Genomic DNA, 20190 nt, shown 5'->3' with positions numbered 1-20190 from the left:
TAATAACTCGAAACTGATGAACCAAAAATACTTAGAATGTAGGTAGGTTTCTATTCAGGGAACTTATAACATAACTGATGAAAAGTGGATGTTTGGTTTATGTTCAGCTAGGTTTAAATAGCAATGTCTATAAAAATGTTAACTATTAGGTAGGTATATAAGTGCATTTTTGCATCTTCCTCCAATAGGGAATAAGGTAGTATTCCACCACTAGACGTTAATATTTGATAGCTGTAGTGATTGGATTAAAAACCTCTTACTACATTGGTGCCATCTAGTGAGCAAAAAAATGGTAGCCTCCAGATGGCCCCAAAGAGTACAATGAATATAGGGGAACTGGGTTGGCCCCCAATACACAGAATAATAAGTACAAGTACAGAAGCACCACTTCCCGTAACAATTCATAGAAATAGAGACTCGTGCTACTAAGCAACAAAGTTCAATTCAGCTCACATAAGCGCTTAGTACCTAACGAGATATTCACCTAATAGGCTAGTATCCACTATGAATAAATCGGATGGATTAGCGTTTACAATTAATGTTTATGATATATAGCTACAAAAAAATAGAACTATTTAGAAAAATAAATAAAGATTGATAATATTTTTAGAAAAGAAAATCGAAAAAAATAGGCATTTAGTCACGTGACAGTAAACGCCAATCAGAGAATGTTACGTCACGCCGTGTCAAACATGGTTGTTGTTGACGTTTTCATTGAAAAGGACGCGTTGACTACTTCACATTTTATTCGTTTTTAGCATTATTCTCAAGTTGATAGTTATCATGGAACCAGGTTTTGTTAAAGCAGACAGTAATAACTTGCCTAGAATCGACGCAATTATGCTTGGCCGATTTTTCGCGTCAAACAATGACTTTTGCTCATCGGAATTTCGCAATGTCAAAACTTCGATGTAAGTATACCCAAGTGTAAAAATATTAAAGCTTAAATTAAAGCAATATACAGTTTCAGTATAAACTAACATATCTATTATGTAAATTTATTTAGTAGACCAATTTTTTGTTAATTTTGAGGTTAGAATTACGAGGTGTAAACAAGTGATAAATTAATGTGAAATAATTTAATTTCAGGTCATCACGAGCTTCTTACGGAGATGACGCCGTAAGCTATGTGCAGCTTAAGCGAGAAAACAAATTTTGTACTGTAAAGTGCAAAATATGTCCAGAACACAAAGTTCATGCCAAATTATATGGATGTACATTGGTGGTTGATGAAGAAGATGACATTATTCTGTCTGTCCAGTGTCAAGACTGTGTAGCATCACAGGGTGGCTGTAAGCACGCTATAGCGTTCCTTATGTGGGTTCATCGTCGAAGTGAGGAACCATCATGCACTTCTGTGGAGTGCTATTGGAAGAAATCCAAACTGTCTCAAGTTGGTACTACAATTAAATATATGACAGCGAAGGAATTGTCCAAAGGAAATCCCATATTACCAGCAAATCCATCTGTTTTTAATAATTTTTTAGAAGAGGCAAGAAAGAGAAAAGTTGAGGACTGTCAACTTTTAAAATACCAACCTACTTATAGTGAAAGTGAAACATGGGCTATCTCAATGCATCAACTTACTTATAAGTTTAAAGAAAGATGCGTTGAAGATTTTTTGAAGAAAATTGAAATAACAGCATCTTTAATCAAGAAAGTGGAAGAGGAAACAAGAGAACAGTCTAATAGCGCTCTGTGGTTTGAACTGAGATATGGTCGAATAACTGCTTCCAAAGCATTTGAAGTAAGCCGATGCAAAACAAGTGACGGCACACTCATTTCCCTCATACTAGGTGGTAAAATTCCTGATACTCCGGCCATGAAACGTGGCCGTGTTCTAGAAAATGAAGTGAGAAAAACAGTTGAGAGCAAAATAAAAAAAAAAGTTAGTAAGTGTGGCCTCTTGTTAAATTCTAAGTACCCAATGATTGCTGGTTCACCAGACGGAATTTTCGAAGATGGGATAGTTGAAATTAAGTGTCCTATTAGTAAAATAACATATAAAAATTATATAAAAAATGCACTGGCTACAGAAAAATATTATGCCCAAATGCAGCTTCAGATGTATTTATCACAAAAGAAAAACTGTTGCTTTTGTATAGCTGACCCAGACTTTAGTCAAAATAAAAAAGTGGATATAATAAATATAGAATTTGATCCCCAATATGTTGAGAATTTTATCAATAAGTTATTAAACTTTTGGAAAATTAATATATATCCTTTATTATATCAGAGTGTAGAGTGAGTATGTTTGGGTTTTAAAGAAAAGTTACATTTTAAATTAGTTATATATATAGTTGATGATACTCATAAACTGCATAACTAACAGTGATTCAAATTTAGACTGAACAGAAAGATTCAAATTTATGAGTGAGTCTATGAGTATCACCGACAATATATTTCTTGTATTTGTATGTATGTCCGCTAGTATTTTATAAAATAATCTTACACTTTATTCATCATAGTGTAGACTTAGACTAAGTGTGTGTATGTAGGTTCATAATATATGTTTTGAATAAAAAAGAAATAATTTTGAAATTTTGTTTTATTTTACTAAAGAATCTTGCAAATTAATTAAAGCACAGGCTATGATTACTATGTCATCGAGTATTTTTACATGTTTTAAATTAACACATGCATGTGGTTTAAGCATATAAAATTCACGTAAGCGCCGAATAACTCTTTCTACATGTATTCTCAAGCTGGCTATCTGTTTGGTTAGCTTTGCTTGACTTTTGCTCATTTTCACTCCTGTTTCAACGCTTGGAGGCCTTACTAATGTAATATTTGATTTTTTGAGATACTGCTCTACATGCTTAAAGCCCCTGTCTGCCATAACAACCATACCACTTTTTAATGATTTCACAAAGTCACATGATTCCACTACACATGTGTCAGTTGTCCTGCCTCCAAATCCAGGAGAAATATAATTAACCAATCCATTTGGTGTGCATGATATTAAATATTTTATGGTATTTGTTTTTTTATATTCAGACCATGTCAGAGCTTGGTTTATTGCCTTAGATGGCTTTTGGATCTCAATTTCAAGGCAGTCGATAATGCAACTTACATTATAATATTTGTGCCTGAATGCCATAGGTAAGGTCCTTTTAATTATATCCCTGTCTAGCTCCACAATAAAAGGACGCATAAAGCTAGCTATCAGAGGTATATTTTTTAAAAATATCTTGCTTAAACCTGCTGGAGTCATTCCATAATCATCTGTGAGCTGATTAAATTTAACATCCAAACGTATCTTATTTAAACATAGCAATATATGATGTTTAGGAATATTTAATTCAGCTTTTAGTATGTCAATTAAGTAGTAACAACTGCTCGGAACACCAATGTATATTCGAGGTTTCTTTTCAATTTTTCCAATTGTGTGCAACAGTGTCTTATCAACTTCTAGTCTTCTGTCTTCTGCAATTAATTCACTACAGTCAGAAGATGATTGAACTTGTAATGATTGCACTGATGACGAACAACTGTGGGTGGCAACAGATGGTGTATATAAAGATATATCACTATCAGAGTGCTCTTCTTTATTCAATACAGTTCTTGTAACTTTGTTTAGATTGGAGACAGAAGGATATGTTTTTTTGATGATCTCAGCTTTAAACGGGGATGTGGAACTAGATATTATTGATGGCTTCAAGGGTGATGATGCCTGGTCTTTTGTTTTGATATTGATCTGGACAGCTTTACTTCTGAATTTCTGCGTTATACATGCTTGAACTGATTTTTCTACTTTATGCTCACATGTAACTTCTGGCTCATTTTGTTCAACTGTTTGGAAATCTGCAAAAAGTAAAGTAATTAATTTCATAATGATGATTAACTACTTACTTATTGAATAAAATTATTTGTTTTGTTTATTACTCATACACACCTGAACTTGTTTGAGGAGTATCTTCGAGAGACGAACTTGGAATACAACTTTTATCTAATTCATTAAGACACTCTGCTATTGTCGTAATTCTTTGTTTTTTTACTATGTATGGTCGTTCTGTGCTGCTACATGTTCGTTTTCTTCTATCTTCTTGACATTCAAATTTACTTGGAGTACAACCTGGTTTCATGCGCACTTGTGATACTCTTCCCATAACACGATACTCGGTATAATTAAGCATATCATTCGGCAACTAGAACAATAAAACGTGTATGTTAAAACAATGAATATAAATAACAGATTCTAGATCATAAAATCAAAACAAAAGAACTAACCCCAACCACTATTGAGTAAATTCATTTGTTTTCTTTTACATTTATATTGCTTACATTATGTTGTGAATAATACTTACATCGAAATGATCTTCACAAAAATACATTCTCGATTTTGTTGATAAAGAATGAGCATCATCCCTTCTTGCTAGAGTTAGCCACTTTCTTCGTATTTTTACATCGTTTGGAACATATATAAATAATTTGTTTGGCGTATTTATGCTTGTGCTTGTACACTGGGGCACTACACAGTTCTTGTAATACGAGGGATTCATTTTTCAATAAATAAAACACTGATACTCTCCGTTCTCTGTATACAAACACACTTGTTTGCCAAGGCGTGACGTCATCCAAGACGCCATGACAGTCTTAAGCGTTTTAGAGGATAATTTGAATTGGTTTTTTTAAATGCAAAATACTTATTGTGAATAACGCTATTTTTCAAAAATATAGGGTTTTTGGGGTAAAATAAACATCAAAGTATATTTTAAACCAATTTTTCAAATTTAGTTAATTAGCCTATAGTCCGGTTAATTTAGACCTGAAAACTTAAAAATCTAATCCTTATAGTAAAATTTATTTTTAATCCTTATAGTAAAATAAAGGTCTGTACCAAAATTCAGCTCTGTCGGAATTTTTGTTATTTCAATATCGTGTAATGACCGGACCGGACTATAAGTATTGCCGCTCTCTTAGCTCTGTCGCTGTCTGGCGCTGAGTGACGCGATACCTATGTCGCTAGGGATGTCGGCTTGCCGATGCGTTGCTACCTACTACTATAATATTCATCGTCTATCTATCTACATATTCTATCTTACGTTTGATGCGTATTATTTATTTATTTACAAATTTTCATATACAACATTACAGCTTACGCCAATATGTTATACAGCCAAAAGAAGAAATTAAAATCTAATACAATTCTCAACAAAAGAGATACAATTAAAAACAAATATATATCTAAATAGTAACTAAACATAAACACATCTTTACAAAATACATAATATAAAGGACATGGCTAAACCAAAGTATGGAAGTCGTAACCCGTACAAATAAATCTATTATATAAAAATAAGTCGGGTTTTCCTTCCTGACGCTATAACTTCAGAACGCACGAACCGATTTCCACGGTTTTGTATTTGTTGGAAAGATCTCGGGTTCCGCGAGGTTTATAGCAAAGAAAATTCAAGAGAAAATTTAAGAGTAAAGCAGGAAAACAGTAAAAATCATTGATGGCGAAACGGAGTTCGCCGGGTTCGCTAGTATTGTATAAATATGGTACCTAGCAATAAATAAAGCCGCATAATTAAAAATTTATATTTTGTAATTAAGAAGGTCCAGAAACTTGGCATATCTGCGCAATCCTGAAAATAAAGTAGCGCTCCTACGTCAAACAACGTTACAAAAACTTCAATCTATAACATTGCTGTGAACTTTTACCAAGGCGTTTTGATGTACCTGAGCCGAAAGTTATTTATATATGAGGTAGATAGGTAAACAATTCTGCTTATACTAGATAATGAACACAAAGTAACCAAGGACAGACACAAAATATATAGTAAGATTGTGCAATCTTATACAAAATATATATTTTGTGTCGAACAAAACATTTATAATTATTTCGATTTGATTTGCGGGGAAACTAATGTCCTAATAATAGCTTGCAGTACCTACTTCCGTGTTGTCATGTCAAACCACAACAGAAAAAAATAATTATGAAACTTATTTTTTGTTAATTTTTGTTCACCAAGTTATAAGAATTAGTTAAACACAAAATAATTCATAAGTGAATATTTAATTAATACGGGTTAGCGTGAAATTCGTATTCTTGTTATTATGCCTGGGTCAGTCATTTAGCCATCTCCTTTATAATTACTCAGTAAATGTTTGTTTTTACTCAAATATTTTTCCAAAACAGTTAATAAATGCCTTTTACAGTTTTAATTTCGTCATTGGGAGGGTGACAACATAAAAAAAGCCCAGAAGTTTGACTTGATCTTGATAATGTTTACGAAAAGAAATATTAAGTTGTAAAATATAGGAAATAACGCATAACTATGTATCAAAAAGTTACTCTCTTTCTCTACTACACACTACACATTTTGTTAGATGTTGAAATAAAAAATAGCACCTACTTTCCTTATAAAAACTGGTAGTATTCCTGTCCCTTACTGTAGTGGCAAATTATGGCGAAAAGTAGTTGTTATAATGCATTTGATAATTGGAATTGTCGTGCCACTTACATAGATACGGGGATTTTCAATGATCAACTTGTAATATACAACTTGTCTATTTAATCATGAAAATAAATAAAAGCCGTCGCTCAAATAGCAACCCCTTCAGCGTGACTATAAAAAAAAGTCATATAGTATAATAGTATATATTATAGTATTCATATATATATAGTCAGTTATAGTGTAATATTGATACTAGCGTATTATTTTATATTAGAAGTAAACCTGAATTACCGATAACATGTTTACTAGTGAATCTAAAATCAAGAATACATAGCGAGTAGGTATATTAATTAACCAAATAAAAACGACCACTTTCAAGTTATCTACAAAGTTGCTTACTGTATTTTCACACAAAAATCTATATTTTTTTTAATAAATAGACACTGTAAATAGGTATTTAGATTAAAATAAAAAAAAAGTAAATAGATTTTTGTTTTGTTATCTGTACTTTTGAAGTGACAAGCAAGCAAATGACAGTTATAGGTCATTGACTCAAGTCAAAGTTGACTCACAGGCTTACAGTAGAAACCGTGAAACATCATTTTTGTCTATGATTCCTTCCATACACCCAGGTAGTGGGTAGGCCACCGCCACTCGGCCATACCTGTCAGCGATATAATATACCAATTGTCAACAAATTTACGAGGCGCCGGCGCCACTCCAACTGAGGGGTGTCGCTGCTCACGCGTAGAGCTCGCACGTTTGTTTGGTGGAAGTTTTAATATTACTATAATACTAAATAAGTTTAAAATAAGAGAGAATGTCTGGTTTAAAGCATTGCGCATTTGATGGATGTATGTCAAGACAAAAGGACGAGGGATTGTCCTTTTTTTCGTTACCTGCAGATGAGAAAATGTAAGTTCAAATTACTATTTATCCGGAAAAATGTTCATCTCTAATATGTATCTCCAGTTCTAGGGATGTAGCAAATTGTCTATGGTCCTGGAAAATATTTTAGCGTCATGTGGTGAAATTTTTAATGATTGGCAACACCAATTCGTAATTTCTTGATTATCTAAATGTTGGGATTATGTTTGATTTGTCCTGGATAAATAAATTAGACATAGTTAACATAATGTTTCAGTGAGTATTTGCTACATATTCAATCAACATATGGTTTAGTGTCAGTAAAACTAATTTTCTCAGTTTCTCATGGGAGTGTCGTACAGATGCGCTGACCTTCGTTTTGATGCACAACGCACAACAAAGCATCAAATTGACGGCTGCCCCATTTTCACAACAATCTTTGGATTCGATGTAACTTCAATTATTAGTGATTTGTCCTATTTGATAAATAATCAATTGGTAATGTTAAATATTCTTGTGCAAAAGTGTTACGTGAGTGGAAAGTAAAATGATAATGGAAACTACTACGCAAACAATTTTGTATGGTGTGTTTTATAGTACCACAGCAAAAGCTTTCTTTTTAACTTCTAGGAAAATAATAGTGCACCTGAGAAAATAAAACTGTTTAATCAAGATGAATGAAAGGGATATCCCAAGTGTCCCTATTACGACTTTAGCAGGAGTAGCCAGCTTGACAGACTGTAAGTATGTGAACTACATCAGGTATGAGTTCTTTTGACAACTAACATTTACATAAAACTCCTCAGTATTCTTGGCAAATCACATCAAGTAATTTAATGAAATTCTACATTATTGTTGTATCATACTTGTCTTAGGAACTGCATAACCATATATATAATATATAATCATAATAAACATAAAAAGTATTATTTACATAACATTAATTCTAGGTATGTACCATCTGATTAGTTGCTTCTTGGGTGTTTTTTTTTTATTTATTTAATCTTAAATAATTCATAGTTATTTTTTCTAATAGGAACAAATTAAGGATGCCTTAAAGAAAACTGTAGTATAATTCATAATTTTATTGGTTTAATATTATGGTTCATATATTACATTGATTCTTAGCTGTAATCAGACTTAACATTAAAATATAATGTGGTTAGTAGGAATCCTTATGTGAAATCTTACTAATATTATAAATGAGAAAGCTTGTTAGTTTGTATATTTGTTATTCAATCACAATCTAATGACTGAAGGGATTGGGATGAAATATGGAATAGGGGTAAATTGACAGCTAGAATAACACAGGCTATTTTTTATCCCATGGGAATGTGGTCAAAGCCGCTGGCAGGAGCTAGTTTTCCATAGTTGAAGGTTGATTATTTAAATCTATTTCGTATATTGTTACTCTAAAGTCAACAAATGTGTTCAATTTACTATTGTACAAAAAATATGTAATTATGTCACATTTTAATTTATTTATAGATTAATCAGCATTAATGAAATAAATATGGTATTTATTAATTACATTTATTTACATTATTCCCCTTAAAATTGAAACTATAACATTGTATATTTTTTTATAAATATTTTATTTATTTATTTGAAAATGAGCCTAACCATAGACTTGTTGTAGTCATCCTTAGTGGTAGAGAAACTGTTATTTTATGTAAAATGTTGGAATATTTTCAAATATTTTTAAAACTCAGAGCTAAGCGTTAATAAGTGTTTAAGAAAAAGGCATCAAAGGAGAGGAAAAAGGAGATTGATATTTGTATTGTATATATTTCAGTAAATTAGATACTATTCAATAAACTAGATACTATAGAAACACATTCAACTTTCTCTTCCCAAAATAGTGTAAGTGGATGTATAGTATTATCATCAAATTTCTTTTAACAGATTTTTACTAATAAATAAATAAGAAGGCATGTTATTTCTTGGTAGATTTACCAATTAAATAATATAATGTTATAAGTAAAATATTAATTCATATTGAAACTTAGTTTTCCGATTACTTTCATACAAAGTGTCCCTGAAGTCAAAGTCCAAAAGGCACCAGGTGATTGACAAGGTTCTAATAGTTATCAGAAAAATATATTAATTATTTTAAGTCCTACATTTTTAAATTACGGACTGGTTTATTTTGGCTTTTACTATAACATAATGAGTACTACACTACACTATGGTTAGTGTTTAATTAGCAGCTTGGTGCATAGTTTTGTCCATTAGCCTAATCCTGATAAAACTAGTGTGTTATACATATATGTGACTGTTATATATGGTGGAACAAATTTTACCATAGTAAGTTAATTGGAATATGGAATGTTAGTGTATTAATGAGCTATTGCAGTGGCATATTTACAGTTTGTAAAAATGTGTACACCCTCCATTATCTTTCACACAACATATCATGGCGATCTGTTACATATCTACATCCATTAAAAATGTACTACTACTACTTTTAATTCTAATTATAATAATTTTTAAAAATGTAATTTGATATTTTTTCTCTTCCAGTGTTACCTGTGTTACCTCTTCCAGCACCACTGCCTGCAACACTTAACAACAAATCACAGTTGTTTCACCCTCGTGTTGCTGAAGAGGCAGCGATTCTGTTGGCAACACGTGATGAAAATTTAGTATCTTTACTAATTCAATCTCTTATGCAGACATCAGTATCGCACATGTAATATTTTCAATTGATTGTACATATCTATTATATTATATTAGATAAGGTTGAAGTAATTTACATGCTCTTAATGAATGTAATTTTCATCTTTTCAGAGATTTAAAAGATGATGCTACTGCAAACACTTCAAATCCTCCAACACCACAACCTTTACCAGAGCTATTGAGGGCAATTTTAAGTGTAAATCCTAATGTGTTTGAACAGCAACCAAGAACACATTGGGGTCCAAATTGTCACTCACACCATAAGTTTAATGGTATATCTCCTAATACTGTGCCCTCAAGTCCATCATCACATGGTACAGCATCCATTCCAAATCAACAATTGCTGGCTACGGCCTCTCAGTCGTCTCCCCATGTTAACATGGGCTCTCCCCCCTCGCAAGCCAGGCCAGGGAACCAAGTAAATAGTACTTCTCAGAACAGTGTGTCCCCAATTTGGAACAGTGGAAACTCTTCCAATATGTATCCAAGCCCACTGTCAAATGCATCCAATTCCAACCCACAAAATGGTGGTTTTTATAATAGTTTAGTACAAGATAATAGGAGTTATGGTACTAATTTAAGTGAAGATAAAGATCCACTTTCTATGTCGCCAAGCAACCAGCCGGATCAACAGAGATTATTAATGCAACTGCAAGAGAAGGCATTTGAGCAAGGTATTTACTGCTTTACTATGTTCTACTCATTTCTATTTTTCTACCCCTAGAAGGAAACAGGTTTGTGTACCATGAGTACACCACTCATGGTACACAAACTTGTTGTTTTTAATTATATTATTATAATTTTTATTCTTGCAACCAAGCAATCTTTAATTTTTTTTATTCAACTTTTAACACACTATCAATATTAATATTGTAGATGGTAATGTGAGGACAGGGCAATCTCCAGCACAAGCCAGTGTGGCGCCATCGCCGCTTCGTTTAGAACCGCAAGTGCCTCAGCCTTCAATGGGAGCCCCATATGCTCCGCCACAAGCTCAAAATAGTAACCAAGACAAGCAAGACCCGAGTAAAAGTACGGGTTCTATGAATAATAGATATCCTGTCGTCAAACTTGGGCGTTTATCAGTAAGTTTTAAAATTGATCATTTTAGCCTAAAATGATTTTCAAGCCCATGGTTTTCAATGTCCAAATAATAATTCAATTTACAGGAGGGATTGTTGAAAAAGCATGACTTTACAGCTGAAGAAAGGTCGAGGAAAAATAGTGCCCTTGAGTCTGATTCTGATGACAATGTTCCTTTGAAATCGAAGTCAACTAGCGGTACACCGACTGTAGATAAAGAAAGAGAAGCGATAGATATAGCTAGGGAGAAGAATTGGGAAGCAGTTAAAAGGAAACATGAAGAAGCCAGTAAGAGGGAAGAAGCTGAGGCTGCTATAGGTATCAAACAACTTTTTATTTATTAGACTTATATTAATCTAATATTATGTCAAATTTTTGTTCCATATATTTTTGTCATAAATCGTAATACATTTCGATATCTAGAACGTGTGACATAAACTTCTATTTTCTCCTTAACAAGATCAACTTTAACTACAAATACATAATATTTTTAATTGTTATTTCAGTGCGCCCAAAGTTACGTAAAGTAGAGCGGAGATTAGTACCTGTGCTAGAAATGCTATCTGTAGATGAATTAATGGAGACAAATACTTACCAACGTTTCAACAAATTGATTGAATCAGTATTCGAAGCTATTGACGACGACGTATTAATTACTGACGAAATGGGTAAGTTAAACCAAATCTTTTAAGCCCTTATTATGAAACTTGCTTTCAATGTAATTATTTATAATTAATAATGATTAATATTTAATATGGATTTCCATTGCAGAAGGAACAGATATACCTGAAGAATTATTATTACCACGTTACCAGCTTCAAGAGCTGTGCTCAGAAGCTGCTAAGTTAAAGAATCTTGGTGCTATGGAAGCTATACCAGCAGACAGATTAGTTCGATTGTTAAACATATTAGAAAAAAATATCAGGGCGGCGGAGAAAATGTCGTTAGTCAGCGACCCGGTAAGTAAGCGTATATCATTGCTTCAAACGATACACTATATTATTCTACTATCTTATTTACTTGTAAAACATTAAATAACTGGTTTGTCTTTGTAGGAGGACAGTGAAGAGATGCGGCAAATATGGTTAGAGTCTGCGTTAGAAAGGGTCATGTGTGCTTCGGATGCATGTCTGACGTCACTGTACGTGATGACGTCCCCAAACATGCCGAAGCGGATATTTCTTGAAGATGTTATAGATAGAATTATTATGTTCATCAAATTCCAGTTGAACAACACAATCTATTGTGTCTACGACCCTGTGTATAGCATCCAAAGTACTTCTAAGAAGAAAGGTAAATAAGAAAGGAAAATATTCATTTTAGTCATAAATTAAGTTTGAATGAGAAGATATTCACATCGATGTTATCCGCAGTGGATGGTCGCAAACGGCGCGGCGGCGGCGCGGGCGGCGGGGCGCGGCGCAGTGGCGGCGGCGGCGGCGCGGGCGGCGGGTCGCAGCGCGCGGCGCGCGAGCTGTACACGCACGCGCACGAGTCCGTGACGCTGCTGGCCGAGCTCTTCGCCGCACACCAGCTCACCGACACCACCGTGCTGCACGCCTCCACCGTCGGAGTCTCGCCCTTCTTCGTCGAGAACGTCAGCGAACTCCAGCTCAGTGCGCTCAAGCTCGTCACTACCGTCAGTATCCGACCCTTTACGGCTCCGCTCCACACCGAAACAAGCATTTTATCGTCTTTTTATTGACATCAAATCTTCCTTTCAGATATTCACAAAGTACGAACAGCACCGGCGGCTGTTGCTAGAAGACATACTGGCATCGATAGCACGTATTCCCAGTTCTAAGCACAACCTCCGATCGTTCCAACTTAGTTCGGACCAACAGATACAAATGTTGACTGCGCTCGTTCTTCAACTAGTACAGTGCGTGGTTACGCTGCCAGAAACATTGTGCAAGTCCCAAGATAAAGACAAAGATCCTGAGCTATCTGATAGCAAAAAAGTAAGTGACGATTCTCATTTCACCTCCTCCTATTAAGTTTGATAATAGGTACCTTATTTATATAATTTGTTACAGAATGCAGTGGACAAAGATCTCATGATAATTTCTAAGTATGAGGCAGCAATCAGTGTGGGTGGAACATTCCTGACGTCATTCCTAAACAAGTGCCGAAGTCGGAATGAAGAAGTTGACTTTAGGCCCCTGTTTGAAAATTTTGTGCACGATTTACTTACCACCGTGAACAAACCAGAGTGGCCTGCTACAGAGTTACTGCTCAGTCTGCTAGGAACTATGCTGGTATGTTGGATTTGATTGGTGATTTTCAAGTATTGTATTATCTGTTGTGGGCGGTGTCCAGTAAAGAATGGTATACGCAGGTGAAGTACATGTCAGACAAGTCGATGGAGATGTCGGTGCGCGTGGCGTCGCTGGAGTACCTGGGGCTGGTGGCGGCGCGCCTGCGGCGGGACAGCGTGCACTCGCGCGCCAAGCTCGCCACCATGGACGCCGTCGTACGCGACATCCGCGCCGAGGAGGAGAAAGACGGCAACCAAGCACAGGTTTGTTTTACCTTATGTTGTACACTTCCTATAAATAAAAGTTTTATAAACTGAATGTAAGAGATTGAACAAACTGCGCGAACACTGCCACAGTTCAAAAATGGAGCTTTCGCATCCAATCACCAAACAGAAAGTCATTCAAACGGGCGACGAACGTAGCCGTGCGCTAATTTGAATTTAAATGTTTATCATTCACTTTACCAAAAAATTCCAGTACCTGATACGATTGTAAGATAGTTTGATAAAAAAAAATAAGGTTTAGTAATAAATATAAAAAAATAACCCCTATTCCTCTATTGAAGTAGCCTGTACTGGAAAATTTTATTTATTTTTATGACTTTTATATTCGCAATATTGGCATAAAAAATTGCGAATGTCAAAAAATGTGCGAATATTCGCGAATGCGTATGCGAATGTGAACATTCGTTACATCACTAGTACATATAATAATATAATGTACTAAACAATGTAACAAACTTCCTTATTGTACCAGAAATATCCACCAATACTCACCACTTGATAATGTAAAAGTGTAACACGACCCATGAAGTAGTTCATAAAAAAATATATTGCACCATTGTTCTTAAATTTATTATAATAAGTAAATATTTTATTTTATTTATAGAGCGCAACTTCGGGACTGGATGAAGATGAAGAAAGAACAGAATTCTTGCAGCGTGTGTTACTGGATTACTTGGCCATCAATGGACAAAAAGATCAGGCTTGGAATTGTGCGCGGCATTTCTACATTACGCAGTGGTACAGAGATATGGTGATACAACCTAAAAGTACATCACCGACAAAGAAACCGAAGAGCAAGTCGAAGAAACGTTACATAAAGGACGAAACCAGTGAGGAGGAGTCTGACGCTGACGATGACAGCGACGAAGAAGGACGACGGCTGAAGGCTGACAAGAAGCTGGCCAACAGTGCAATTGTGTCCGCTGAAAAGTTTAAAACTATAGAGCGACGGAAAACTTTCTTCCTCGAAAAAATCCGACCGTTTAGGTATCAAGGTGGCACCCAGGTGCAAGTTATGCAATCCTATATAGATTATAGTGGAGCTGAACTAATCTCTCAGTACTTAGCTTCAAAACGGTCATTCTCACAGAGTTTCGACAGGTATCTGAGGAAAATCCTTGTAATTTTATGTGAAAACACAATAGCCATACGCACAAAGGCAATGAAATGCCTTGCGATGATTGTGGAGGCAGACCCCGCGGTACTAGCGCGACCAGATATGCAGATTGGGGTGAATCGATCGTTTCTGGACCAGTCTACTGCCGTCCGGGAGGCTGCCGTCGACCTCGTCGGAAAATTCGTGCTCAGTCGGCCCGACCTTATTGATAAGTATTATGGAATGCTCTCAAATAGAATATTGGTGAGTGTTAGGTGTTTATAATCCTTTTAATTTCTATTACGGTTAGTGATCAATTTAAAAAATGAATAATTTTTTTAGGACACTGGTGTATCGGTGCGTAAACGTGTTATAAAAATTCTGAAAGACATCTGTATAGAGTGTCCGGAATTCCCTAAAATACCCGAGATTTGTGTGAAGATGATCAGGAGAGTGAACGATGAAGAAGGAATCAGAAAGTTGGTGATGGAAGTGTTTCAAAACATGTGGTTCAGTCCGTGCGCCAACACGGCGCGGCCGGGCACGCTGGACATGACGGCCGCCGCCGCCGACCCGCTCACCAGGAAGGTACTCAATATCACCGACGTCGTCATTTCCTCCCGGGATATTGGCCTCGAGTGGTTCCAGCAATTGTTGACTAGTGTAAGTATTATAATACCGATCGGTAACTTATAGAATTTTGACATAAGCTCCATACAAAATGTGTCAAAATTGTACGGCTATACTTGTTGAACAACATTGACATTTTTAATATATTAATTACCATTGCATATTTTTTACAGTTGTTCAAACCTAAAGAAGATAAGGATGATTCTACAAAAATTATTTATCAACCCCCTAAATCACTATTGCTTGCTTGTCAGCAAATAGTAGACTGTCTCATTGAAAGTTTACTGCAGCTAGAGGAGACAAGTGCTGATGGTATAAAATTAATAAATATTTATATTGCTTAAATAATGTTGTGGTCGGTAAATAAATATTATTTTTGTATTTACAGGGACTGGTTCATCACAGCGCATTCTAGCTTGCCTCTCCACATTGCATTTGTTTGCGAAAATTAGACCGCAATTATTAGTAAATCATGCACTTACTCTACAGCCGTACTTGAGTTTAAAGTGTCAGGTAAATGTCTATTCAATTCTATGGACCATCAAAACCTTCCATAGACTATTAGGTATAACATCTCAATTTCCTATTTACAGAATCAGTATGAGCAACAGATTATGTCGACGGTGGCTTCTACGCTGGAGTTGGTAGTGCCTCTAATGGAGCACCCGAGCGAGGTGTTCCTGGCCCAGCTGGAGGAGGACGCCGTGAAGCTGATCCTACAACGAGGACAGCTCGTCATCGCCTCCTGCATCGCTTGCCTCGCAGCCATCGTCAACAACCTCACGCACAACTACAAACTTATTAGGGACGTGTTCAATAAGTACCATGGTGAGTTTTATTATTTTATCTTTTATTTTTATTTAGAAATGTTTTTCAGTTATTTCTATAAAATATTCCACTCTGTGTGTTGAGTTAGAAGTAGCTACTGCGACCCTTTAGTTCTCATTTTATGAATATTTGTTAGATAACAAAATAAACTCATTCCAGGTGTACTGCTTCAATGGAAGCACTGCTGGCAGCGAAATCCTGAAATGACGAGAGCATTACACTCAAGGCCTTATTTCAGACGCGCGTTGTTTATCGTAGGACTTTTGTTGCGGTACTTTGATTTCACGGAAGCGAGAGTCATCGAAGGACTACCAGTAAGTACTTTTAGAACTCACAAAAATTTCAGTTCCCATCTTCATTAATTAATTTTATTAAATTTTGTCCACAGGCGGATATAAAAGAACAGATATTTACAACGTTGATGTTTTTCGTTGGACTTGAAGATGAGGACTTTGTGTCCCATACTCTGAAGGCGTTGGGTTCGGTCTGCGTGAGGCATTACGAGTTCATGTTGAGACCTGAACTAAAGGAATTCTATCACCAACTTCTCACATCTGATTTAGCGCCGATTGAGATGAAAGCTGATGTACTGAGAAACATTGAAATGTACTTACAAGAAGAGGAGCAAAGGATGATAAGACAAGATAAAGAATGTAAGTATATTTATTTTGAACACCTTATCAGTTTTGAAATAAATTTGAAAAAATTTTGGGTAATTAGCCTTTTAGTAACGTATTCAGTTGTGGTGTAATAATAAAAATCATTTTAATTCTATAAGTTTAGTATAATATGAGATATTTATTTATGTATGCTTGGACTTTCAGGGTCTAAGAGATCAAAACATGAGAATCTCAAGGAGATGGGTGACGTGTCCTCGGGTATGGCGTCGACGGTGATCCAGTTGTACCTGAAGGAGATCCTCGGCTCCTTCCTGCATCCCAGCACCGTGGTACGCTCCAGTGCCATGAAAGTCGTGCAGCTGGTACTGGCACAAGGTCTCGTGCACCCTGTACAGGTATGCTCAAATGTGTATTACATATTTATATTTTATTGATCTGTTCAAACTAGCAAGTCTAATTGAATTAGATAATAATTATTCTTTGATCAAGTAAAATAAAAGGGTTCAATGGAACTTCTATAGATCCAGTTAAAAAATGAGCTTCTTGTTAAAAATAATAATAGTGTAAAGTTGTGTGATTATTTTACAAGGCCGGTATTAACTTCTCTGGTCTTTCGAGGTGTCCATGGATACGATCGGGCTGATTGCTTTATAAATGTAAAAATCTACATTTATTTGGTTCTTTGGATTGTTATATAAAACTGTGTTTTTATGTTTTAGATTGTTCCATATTTGATTTGCATGAGTACGGATCTGGAAGTGACAGTATCCCATACGGCTGACAAACATCTCCAAGAGATAGACAAGAAGTATCCAGGTTTCATTCACATGAAGGCACAACTTGGCATCAAACTTTCTTATCAGTTACAAAAAATATTACAAGTTAATGCAAAAAAAGGTGTTATAAGAGGGTTTAGGTATGTGTTCATCTTGTCTGTATAAATTTTAATTTGTAAAATAAAACTTTTATTTTATCTGTTATTGTAATATTCTTTTATTTGCAGGAAAAAGGATCAAGATGAATTGCCAACGGCTCTCAATGGTTTCTTGTATTCATTGCTTCGCAATACGCGACCACAACGACGAGCGTTGGTTCTATCACTACTCAAACAATTTGATGACGTCTCTGTAAGTTTTGCGAAAACAAGTGCATGTTTAACCATATTTTGTTTGCTGGTATTTAAGATAGATTGTCTCGCGTTAAATAGATGTAAAGTCAAACTTATTCTTAAACAGATAATTTTGAATTGCACAATATGTGTGTTTTGACTTTGCAATAAAATAATATGTGTTACTTTATTACAGACTGCTCCATTGGATCAAATGCTGTACTTGGCTGATAATTTGAGCTACTTTCCGTTTCAAGTTCAAGATGAACCTTTATTTATTATACATCACATTGACATTATTATATCGACATCGGGATCTAATTTGTTACAACTTTTTCGCGAGGTAAATATAATAGTTTAAATTAGATTTTTAACATTAACTATCCTGTATATTGTATTAATATTGTAATGTACATAATCAGGTTACAATGACTACCTACCAGTGGTGTAAAACAAAAATAAATTAATACTTTCGTGATACAGGGACTCAATAAACCAAGTACAGAGGAGAAAGAGGCGCTGGACGAGGAGGAGGATGACGAGGAAGCGGAGACGTTGCTGGCTCAGATGCCGGAGTGCACGCGGCCGCTACAGGACGCCATGCGGCAGGCGCGCGGCTGTCTGCTACTGCTGGTGCTCAAACAGCATCTCAAGCAACTCTACGGCTTCACGGACGCGTTCGTATTTACTATTATTTGAGACATTACCACAGCTATGGCAGTGTCCGCCAGACTTGAACCAAACCCCTGCGTACAGTGTGTTGCGTTGCGCACGCGTCCAAAAGAACCAGACCACAAATGGGGCCCATTAGGTCTGATGCCCGACCCGGAGCTGCGGGCTATCTAGCGGGTTACCAGGGATCCGGCTCGAAGAGCAGGAGTAGGAATGGGGTGATTTTTAGTCAGTAAGAGTCTTACACTCCCTCTCGCCTCACCCTAGGTGGGAGAAGTCGTTGGATGAATTTCCTCCCGTCGAAAAAAAAAAGCTACACCATAGGGTTTCCACACTCAACAGCTTCTTGGAATGAAGGTTTTTTTGTTGTAAATATTTTTTTTCTGCAGAGACCATAATATGCTTGATATTTGCAATGTATATACATGTAACTTAATGTACCTCGTTATTTTAACAGAAAAATCAACCAATACTCACCATCTGAGAACGTAAAGGTGTATGAAAAAGCAGTATCTCGGCGCCACGCGCCTATATTCGAGCCTAAGGCCACCATCACGCAATTACAAGAAGACGACCTCACTACTGACGAACTGGACGAGCGCGGCCGCCGGAGACTGGTCGATGATTACCTCGAGGTAAGAGACGTTACTATTGTTTCACCGCTTTATTCGCCACCGTGAACATGATCCTTACTGAGCGCGTGTTTATTACAGTTCAAGCAGCTGATGCTGAAGTTCGACCCGGAGGAGGAGGAGGACGAGGAGCAGCCGGGACAGGCCGGCGGCAGCGGCGCGGCGGAGGGCGCGGCCAGCGCGGCGGCGGCGGGCGCGGGCGACGGCGGGCCGCCGGCCCCGGCCGCGCCGCCGCCCGCCACCTAGCGCGGAGTCGCTCGTGGCCCGCCGCGGTCCTCCGCCGAGTCGTGGGGCGCCCCGCGTCCTATTTGAACTTCTTTATATAAGTTGTATTTGAGAAACTCGATTTTGTTTTTATATTAAAAGTCTTGTGTGTAGATAATTTTTATGAGAATATAAAGTATATGTACCTACTCCGCCTCGAGTCTTTGCAAGTTCGCCCCGCCCCTCGACCCGGCTCGGCTCAGTCGCGACGCGACGGCGTCGATTCTAATAATAATGTTATATTTGTTGTACATATTTCATTGTTGAGGGTATTAAAATAATTACGCGACTTTAAAAAATATCATTTTATATTTACATTTAAAGAGTACAAAACAAAATTTATTTCATAATATTATTGTTATTAATAGACACACCAATACTTGTAGTTTTGCTGTAAACCTATTGTTAGAGGACGACCTTCTTCTGCCGTTCGTCAGAAACCGCGAATTTGTTACAAAGGAAAAATATGAGTGTCTCTGGTGTGGGCTTCACTTTACCATCGGCGATGAGCCTTCGCAGGTTACGTATACGTTGCTTATGTGGGTACTCTCGAGACTGTGGTTGCGGCTGGAATAAAACATAGAATTAGAGACTGAAAATGGCAACGTCCACTCGATATACCCAGTTACAACCATGCTATAATAGTACACAATGTTTTGTTATGATTATAATATTTATCGCTACATATGTGATTTATGTATGTACATATATATGATGATAATATAATTTTAGAAAAAAGGCATATTAAAGCAATTTCAACTCTTT

The 20190-nt window shown here is 36.2% G+C and overlaps 3 protein-coding genes across 3 annotated transcripts; 2 read left to right on the top strand and 1 right to left on the bottom strand.

The window, feature by feature from the left end:
- The first annotated feature begins 473 nt into the window (after window positions 1-473).
- LOC118277315 (uncharacterized) lies at window positions 474-2541 on the top strand. Its single transcript, XM_035596053.2, has 2 exons — window positions 474-911; window positions 1090-2541. The coding sequence occupies exons 1-2, from the start codon at window positions 784-786 to the stop codon at window positions 2246-2248; spliced, it is 1287 nt and encodes a 428-aa protein (XP_035451946.2). The 5' UTR covers window positions 474-783; the 3' UTR covers window positions 2249-2541.
- LOC118274205 (uncharacterized) lies at window positions 2534-5195 on the bottom strand. Its single transcript, XM_035591638.2, has 3 exons — window positions 4308-5195; window positions 3896-4148; window positions 2534-3804 (listed from the first exon to the last, which is right to left on the bottom strand). The coding sequence occupies exons 1-3, from the start codon at window positions 4500-4502 to the stop codon at window positions 2549-2551; spliced, it is 1704 nt and encodes a 567-aa protein (XP_035447531.2). The 5' UTR covers window positions 4503-5195; the 3' UTR covers window positions 2534-2548.
- A 2201-nt stretch (window positions 5196-7396) lies between these two features.
- LOC118267316 (nipped-B-like protein B) lies at window positions 7397-20189 on the top strand. The gene is made up of 27 exons (XM_050703312.1): window positions 7397-7547; window positions 7902-8011; window positions 9795-9963; window positions 10062-10624; window positions 10827-11035; window positions 11120-11351; window positions 11540-11701; window positions 11805-11992; window positions 12089-12326; window positions 12407-12672; window positions 12758-12994; window positions 13070-13291; window positions 13372-13554; window positions 14180-14935; window positions 15014-15334; window positions 15475-15613; window positions 15690-15814; window positions 15895-16129; window positions 16289-16443; window positions 16518-16782; window positions 16954-17144; window positions 17469-17665; window positions 17753-17876; window positions 18054-18200; window positions 18341-18534; window positions 18987-19164; window positions 19243-20189. Exons 2-27 carry the CDS (start codon window positions 7945-7947, stop codon window positions 19405-19407), a joined length of 5928 nt encoding a protein of 1975 aa, XP_050559269.1. The 5' UTR covers window positions 7397-7547; window positions 7902-7944; the 3' UTR covers window positions 19408-20189.
- Window position 20190: the final 1 nt, after the last annotated feature.

Source organism: Spodoptera frugiperda, chromosome 23 (genome assembly GCF_023101765.2).
Source record: "Spodoptera frugiperda isolate SF20-4 chromosome 23, AGI-APGP_CSIRO_Sfru_2.0, whole genome shotgun sequence".
Taxonomy (NCBI): Eukaryota; Metazoa; Arthropoda; class Insecta; order Lepidoptera; family Noctuidae; genus Spodoptera; species Spodoptera frugiperda.
The sequence above is the reverse complement of the archived record's forward strand: the minus strand, read 5'-3'. Positions and strand labels throughout refer to the sequence as shown.